We start from the raw sequence: 8,551 nt of genomic DNA, 5'->3' as shown, positions 1-8,551 counted from the left end.
TCTTTCCTTAGATTGTCAAATAAAAAAATGTGCAACACAATAATAGCCGCCCAATGTGAATGAATCAAAATTATACTCATTTTTTGTCAGATCAGCCAAAAATATAATATTTTTAGTTGTGTGCTACAGGATTTTAGTAATTAGTTGATGTGTGCCATGAGGTGAAAAAGGTTGAAAATCACTGGTGTAGAAGATAATTTAGAAAGTTAGCAACGATGGAAATTTCAGAATTAAAAATAAAAGTTTGATGTGATTCGTTTAAATGATATTTTATTTTAAAATATATGTTTTTTATCGATTTCAATAAGGAAGGGAGCAGGAGAGAGAAAAACATCAGTGATAAGAGAGAATCATTGATTGGCTGCCTCCTGTATGCTTCACACTGGAGATCAAGTCTGCAACCCAGGCATGTGCCCTGACCAGGAATTGAACCATGACCTCCTGGTTCATAGGTCGACACTCAACCACTGACCACACTGGCCGGGCTAGATGATATTTTAAAGAGTGATTTCCAGTGGTTATGGAGAAGCAAGAATAAGCCTAGAATTTTTTAACTATTTTATAGGGAAGTGAATACTAGGACTTTTTTTCTCTTTTGAATTTGTGAATTTTAATTGGGTTTATCAATCCTAAAGGGACACATTTAATAGAAATTCTTTTTTCAGGTACAAAAATTACAGAATATCATTGCAAGTCGAGCTACTCAATATAATCATGATATGAAGAGAAAAGAGCGTGAATATAATAAACTAAAGGAACGTCTACATCAACTTGTTATGAACAAGAAGGATAAAAAAATAGGTAAGAAGTGGCTGGCTAAGACAGAACAAGAGGAATAAATGCTATGTTAAGAAATAAATGTAAAAGCATTGAGCACAATAATTCCTGAAATATTATTTTTATGCTTAAACAATTTTTAAAGATGGTATATGTCCATATAAACTAGAAATTGAGGCAACTGGTAAGGGAAAAAAGAGGTAATTTGCTTTGCTTATTACTTGCATATAAGAATTGCATTTCTTGTTAACATGGTAAGTGTGGATTAATCCATAGAGGAGAAATAAGCCAGAGGACACACTCTAATCTTCCATAATAAAGAACCAATAATATTAAAAATCAGGATCAGTTGTTTAGATCAATAGAAGTATGCTTTTGAGAAAATAGTTCATCAGACTAATAATTTGTCAGTTTGAGTTCCCTTAAATTGAGTTGTGCATTTTGAAACAACTATTCAAAAGGATGAACTATGAAAGTTATGCTTATATTTGTGTGGACTAGTATTTTTTTAATTTATAATTTACTTCATGCTAAAATATGAGTAATTTCAAGTAAATAGCATAGATTGAGAAGTAGATCTATACATACACAGAAGTAGAGTACACAGATAGTTTCACTGGCCTGATGAGATTCAGGAGACAGAGAACGTGTGCGTTTATTTATTGAAGCATGGTTTCTAGTGGACAGTAGGCTGTCCTGTAATCTGTATTGTACAGGCGCACCCCTAGCTGTCTTTCTAAACTGAACTGGGACTTGCATGCAATAGCTGACGAGCAGATGTTTCCAGCTGTCACCTGGTGGGCTCTGTCTGCTATCATCCAGCCATCAGTGTTGACTGTATCACTGTCATGCTGTATAGCAGAGGTGTTGCAGTTTTTCAAAGATTTTATTTTTAAAGTCATTGAAAAATGAAAGTGTAATAAGCAATTAAGACAAGGTTGAAAATCTCTAGGTATTCTGAGGTAATAAATCTAAAATTGCACTTGGACACTCATTGTTGTTTAAGGTTGGTTAACCGTGTGTTCATTTATGAAGGAAATAAAATTAAAGGATGAAATGCTAGAAGTATAAAATGTATCGCCCAGTTAGAGAAGTTGATTAAAAATGTTACTCTGGTGACAGAGCCCTTATTTTATGGGGGGTGTGGCTGTTTCACCTTGTCCAAACCCAGTTGGAAGTGACAGGTTCATAATGGTTTTCTCAGTTCTAAAATGACAACTTACTCCCATCTTTCTTCTTATGTCAACTGCTTCCAACTCCGTGTGGTGCAGACAAGGCGTTAATGCTGGCACAGGGCCTTCCTGATTGACTCCTTTACCGCTGCTGCTGCTACAGGGCTTGGCAAACTTCTTCTGTAAAGTTCAAATACTAAATATTTTTGCTTTTATGGGGTCTAACTGATTCATCTCTGCCAGTGCAGTATAAAGGTAGCTGTAGACAATATATAAGCAAATTGTGTGGTTGTGTTCTAATAAGACTTTATTTATAAAATCAGGCAGCCAGCATGTAGGCCCTGATGATAACATTAATGATAATAAGATAACATTTATTAGGTATTTACTGTGTTAAGTGCTTTAACATTTCTTTTGTTCTTCACAACTTCTCGTTGGTATATACTTTCATTATTACCTGTATCGATGAAGAAACAGGCTCAGCAGTTAAATAACTTGCCAAGATCTCAGTGCTTATAAATGATGAAACCGTAATTTGAAATCTGGGCTGATTGAGCCCAAAACAAATTTCAGTCTATATACCAGGTTGACTTACGTCCTTGATGCGTTATGGAATGTATTAGGGTTTTAAACACTTAAACGTGTGTGGTGAGGATTGGCTTTGTTTTGTGTTCTTGTAGCTATGGAAGTTTTAAATTATGTGGGCAGAGCTGATGGAAAAAGAGGCTCTTGGAGGACTGGTAAAAGTGAAGCAAGGTAAGGTCCAATTTAAATTGATAAATTCAACCAGACTCTTCTTTCTATGCTGCATTTTCATACTGACAGTTTCTTTTTCAGGAATGAAGATGAAATGTATAAAATTCTCTTGAATGATTATGAATATCGTCAGAAACAAATCCTAACAGAAAATGCTGAACTTAAGAAGGTTCTTCAGCAAATGAAAAAGGAAATGATTTCTCTTCTTTCTCCCCAAAAGCAGAAACCTGTAGAAAAAGCAGATGATAGCACAGGAACGGTAAGTGGCTCTTTCCTTTCAGATTGCTAATTAGAACTGTTGAAGCAACAAACAGGTATTCTCCATGGGGACACTGTTGATATTTTGGACAGGACACTCTGCTATGCTACCCCAGTCACCGTGACAACCAAAAAAATGTCCGTTTCCAGACGTGTCTTGGGAAATGATGGAGATTATTTTCTGATGACATAATATGTACCAAACACTGTAATCATTTTTATAAGCATTGTGTCATTTCATTCTTCTTATAATTTGATGCTTTTGATACTATAATTATCCCCATTGTGTAGATGAAGACACCTGAGGCACAGTGGTCAGCCCAGTGTCACACATGACCCAACCAGGATTTGCGTCCAAGTCCTTCCTCCTCCAGAGTTCATGTTTTTAACCACTGTGCCATATTCTTTAAATATTTTACTTAGAGTACTGTGTGCTTAAGCAGGCTCTGCTTTTCAGAGAGTGCAACCTTTGTTAACGCTAGGAACCAAATAATCATTCATTTCGTAAAAATATTGAGTATGCATTATGTTCTAGTTCCTGGAAAGAAAATTCTAAAAATATTTTTAAAAATATATTTTTATTGATTTCAGAGAGGAAGGGAAAAGGGAGAGAGAGATGGAAACATCAGTGATGAGAGAATCATTGATCGGCTGCCTCCCACGTGCCCCCTACTACCTCCCTGGGGATTGAGCCTGCAACCTGGGCATGTGCCCTGACCAGAAATTGAGCTGTGACCTCCTGGTTCATAGGTCAACTCTCAACCACTGAGCCACACTGACAGAGCAAATCTCTAAAAAGATTTTGACTTTTCCCCGGTCTTTGTTTGGGCTGCTATAACAAAGTATCATAGACTGGTTTATAAACAACAGAAATTTATTTCTCGCAGTTCTGGAGCCTGGAAATCCAAATCGGTGCCAGCAGATTCAGTGCCTGGTGAGAGCACTTTTCTTTGCTGCAGATTGCTGACTTGTACATGGTGGAAAGAGAGTCGGAGAGCTCATGGGTCCCTTTTATAGAGGCACTCATCTCATTCATGAGGGCTCTACTCATGACCTAATCACCTCCCAAAGACCCCACCTCCTAATACCTTCCCATTGGGGGTTAGAATTTCAACATATGAATTTTGAGGGAGCACAACATTCAGTCCATTGCATCTGCAAGACATACTTTTTGAGAGAGACACACATATAGAGAAGTTATAATTCTACTAGAGGCCCAGTGCATGAAATTCATGCACTTGGCTGGTGGTCCCTCAGCCCAGCCTGTGCCCTCTAGCAGTCTGGGAGCCCTCAGGGGATGTCTGACTGACGGCAGTCAGATATCCTTAGCACTGCCACGGAGGCAGGAGAGGCTCCCACTACCGCTGCTGCGCTCGCCAGCAGTGAGCCCGGCTTCTGGCTGAGCAGCACTCCCCCCATGGGAGCACACTGACCACCAGGGGCAGCTCCTGTGTTGAGCATCTACCCCCTGGTGGTCAGTGCACATCATAGCGAGCGGTTGAGCGGCCTTATTAGCATATTACCCTTTGATTGATTGAATGGCTGACCGGACGACCAGACACTTAGCATATTAGGCTTTTATTATATAGGATAGTTATTGTGGAGCTATAATAGGTTAGTGTAGTGTGTAAAACAGAACAGATATGGCAACTAAGGAAGGCATCACAGAGCAAGTGACATTTGAGTTGGCTTTTAAAAAATTAGTAGGTGTTTTTGAGGTAGAAAGCATGGGAAAGCATTTGATGAAAGGAGAATAATATGTACAAAGGTCTGAAAAAGCAAGTCGTATAATGGTGGAAGTTCTTTTAACTCTATTGCTTTACATAGAAGTTTAAATTCTGGATTCAAGATGCATGACTAAAATTTGAAACTAATAGTGTTGGTGGAAAATGTTAATTACCAGCAAGTTACCAGGACTTATTTTTGTATTCCCCCTGTTTTTAAGGTGTTGGTGGTATAGTGGTGAGCATAGCTGCCTTCCCTCTGTTTTTAAAGTTTGCATTACACCACTTCCCTTTTACGAAAAAGCTACATTAGTACGTGTTTTCACTAACCAAAAGAAATCCAAAGAGAATTTTCCCTTCTAAATTAATAGTCTTTGCTTCTTCACTTTACGACATTACAGTTTATGGGAGGTTTCATAGGCGCACTCTACTTTTGGATATTGGGGGAAACTGGTGTTTACTTGTATTAGAGATTCGGCCTATGCCCACCCCACCGCTTACCTTTCTTTTTTTTTCTTCTTTAAAAACAGCATTATCTGAATGTTCTTTTTAACTCTACAATTAGAGGCCTCCTTGATGCCTTATATTTAGTTAACCTTTTTCTCTCAAAGTCCCTCTCTTCAGGTCAGTTCTTAACATTCACTAATACCTCTCCAGGATTTGCAGAGTTCCCATTACTCCTGTGGTTGCTTAGCTTTTGGCCCAACTTTTACTAACCTCTCATTACCAGCTTTTATTCAGCAAAAGTAGTGGTAAATAAAGATCTTTCTCATAATTAAATTCCCCTTTTCCCCAATTATTTAGCCAGCGGTTGTATCTGTGTAATTCATAATTCAAATATTTAGGGTTGGAGAAACAATCTCTTAAGTATATTTTCTGTTTTTAAAAATGTATTTTCTGTTTTTCTACATCTTATTTCTGTTAAAATTGAAGTAATTCAGTTGGAGCATTAGAGCAAGAGGAATAAGTTGTAATGTTGGAATATCTAGGTAGCATCCAAGTGTCGTTTATTTTTTATTTTGCTTACCTAATTGTAGCGAAAATTTATACTCAAAATTTACATTAAATGAATTTTTCATTTTCATTTTGTGGTTTTAGAATTTCAACTTGGAAATGTGTAGCAGTTTGTTATTTTCAAATAATGGATTTGCAGTATTTTTTAAATATATAGAAGAGAAGGTTTAGCTCCTTGGAAAAGTTACTGGCAAATAGCTTTGGAAGATTGGCAATAACCAGAGTCACAGTGAGCTACATTTTCTGGGCATTTTCTCACTGGCTCCCTGGGAGACCTTGACCTCTGCAGCCCATCACTGACCTCAGACTATTGATGCAGTTCTTCTCACTCAGGACTGTTCTATGTAGATTCAGATTATTATGACATACTCATTTTAATATCGTTTCTGTATGTTCTTTATTCTGCTTTGATTCTATTTGATCATATGCAATAATTAAGTCTGTTACACTTTCCTGTGTTTTAATGTCTTGGTAGAATTCACAAAGAAAAATAACCTCCAATTTTATTTTTTAAAATTATATGAGAAAAATAGAACTAACAGATGCTTTTACTTTGGAAATTATTTCACAGGTTTGTTTAAGCAGCGTAAGATTGGAGACCAGTTGATCTAACTTTACCTCACTTCTACTTCTTGGCTGTGTGACATTGGGCAAGTTACTCTTTCTCTAAGCCTGAGTTTGGAAGATTAATTAATATGTGAAAGCATCTAAAACAGCGGTTCTCAACTTGTGGGTCGCGACCCCTTTGGCGGTCGAACGACCCTTTCACAGGGGTCGCCTAAGACCATCCTGCATATCAGATATTTACATTATGATTCATAACAGTAGCAACATTACAGTTATGAAGTAGCAACGAAAATAATTTTATGGTTGGGTCACAACATGAGGAACTGTATTTAAAGGGCCAGAAGGTTGAGAACCACTGATCTAAAACATTAGACAGATAGTAACTTCCTCACACACCTCAAATTCAGGTTTGAAGAGACCTGATTTGGGGAATTTCTACCTTCAATATTAATTGCTTTTTCTTAAAATACTTACGTTAAGTACTGGGTCATATATGCTTAAGATACAGCACAGAAATGATTTTGATAAGTAGTTGACAGACAGTCTGATTACTACTGCCTATGTGCCTAAAGCCATTTTAAGATACTGGTCTTTTTATGTCTTGTAGGGTATCTCTGATGTTGAAGAAGATCCTGGGGAACTGAGTAGAGAGAGTATATGGGACCTTTCCTGTGAAACTGTGAGAGAGCAGCTTACAAACAGCATCAGGAAACAGTGGAGAATTTTGAAAAGTCACGTAGAAAAACTTGATAACCAAGGTAACTACTGCCTAAATGCATGCAAAGTGAGTAGTGACACTCAGTAAACTTAATTTTCCTTCATATAAAAGCCAGTTTGGTGGTTTAAAAAGCAAGACTGCCGACTTCTAGTTGTGAGGTTGAATCTCACTGAGAAAATGTACTTGGCGCCCAGAGTGCATCTTTCTCTGGAAAGCGGACGTCATGATTCATGTGCTCTGAGTGCACGTGGATACAGTGATCAGTCTCTTAGTAATCTTGGAAATCAAGAAGTAGTAACCATCATACAGTATAAATATGAATCTTTTGCTTATTCTAGATACCTGCATCTAAGATCCTAATAATCCACTTTTAAATTATTTTCAAAATAAATGATGTTCAATGTATTTGTGTCAGGGAGTCTGTAAAGTAGAATATCCAGGTCTCTGTTCCCTACATGTAACACTTAACAGTTTAGTGCAAATCTTTTTAGACTTTTCTCTCTGCATTTGCAAAATATTTATTTAAAAATACACACACACAAAAACAAAAATTGAATATTTTAAACATCTTTTCCTGTCAGTACATATAGTATAGATAGATTTACGTGTCCTTAATATTTTATATTTATTAAAGTTTACATGCTTTTAAATCAAGAAAATTAACTTTCTGCTCAGTAAGTGGTTTAATTAAAAAATTATTCTAAATTGTCAAAAATAACAAACTCAGTGCCATTTGTCTTCAGTAATAAAGAGCAATCAGCAGGTGGTGTGGAGAGGATCAATGGGGGTAAAAGGGGGCCATTTGTAATACTTTCAACAATAAAGATACATCTACATTAATAAAAGACAAAGATGCTAATTGACCGTAACTTCGCTACACCCCAGCCACGCCACCAGCCAATCAGAGCGACTATGTGCAAATTAACCCAACCAAGATGGCAGCCAGCAGCCACGGAGCTGGAGCAAGCAGGAGGCTTGGTTGCCCCACCGATGGAGGAAACCAAGCTTCCCACCTGCTCTGGCCGGCTTCGGCTTTCCGCAAAAGGCAACAAAGTTTCAATTATAGAAGCTAAATAAATCCCAGATACCTGCTTCCAGCCAGCCTCGACTGGGAGCTTGGGTGGCTGGGGGCTTTGGCCAGCCTGCAAACAGCCATCAGCCCCTCACCCAGGCTGGCCAGGCACCCCAGCGGGGACCCCCCTAGCCTGAAGGGGGCTGTGGGCCAGCCCTGCAAAACAGCCATCAGCCCCTTCACCCAGGCTGGGCCAGGGCACCCCCAGTGGGACCCCCCACCCTGATCCGGGACACCCTTTTCAGGGGCAAACCAGGCCGGGCCCCCCACCCCATGCACTAGGCCTCTATCCTATATAAAAAAAAGGGTAATATGCAAATTTGACCCCTAACAGCAGGACGACTGGGAATCACTGGTCACTATGACACACACTGTCCACCCAGGGGGCAGACACTCAAATGCAGGAGCTGCCTCCTGGGGGCAGTGCGCTCCCACCAGGGGAGCTCTGCTCAGCCACAAGCCAGGCTGACGGCTGCTAGTACAGTGGTGGTGG

General features: G+C 38.7%; 1 protein-coding gene across 1 annotated transcript; it reads left to right on the top strand.

Annotated features, from left to right (window-relative positions):
- Window positions 1-665: 665 nt before the first annotated feature.
- On the top strand, window positions 666-7,209 carry LOC102420017 (afadin- and alpha-actinin-binding protein-like; the record flags this gene model as incomplete). The annotated part of the gene is made up of 4 exons (XM_006108989.3): window positions 666-801; window positions 2,630-2,705; window positions 2,787-2,964; window positions 6,876-7,209. Coding segments are annotated over 4 exons (588 nt in total), but the record flags the coding sequence as incomplete, so codon positions are not given.
- Between the last annotated feature and the right edge of the window lie 1,342 nt (window positions 7,210-8,551).

This window comes from Myotis lucifugus, unplaced genomic scaffold, assembly GCF_000147115.1.
Source record: "Myotis lucifugus unplaced genomic scaffold, Myoluc2.0 scaffold_4809, whole genome shotgun sequence".
NCBI classification, from domain to species: Eukaryota; Metazoa; Chordata; class Mammalia; order Chiroptera; family Vespertilionidae; genus Myotis; species Myotis lucifugus.
The sequence above is the reverse complement of the archived record's forward strand: the minus strand, read 5'-3'. Positions and strand labels throughout refer to the sequence as shown.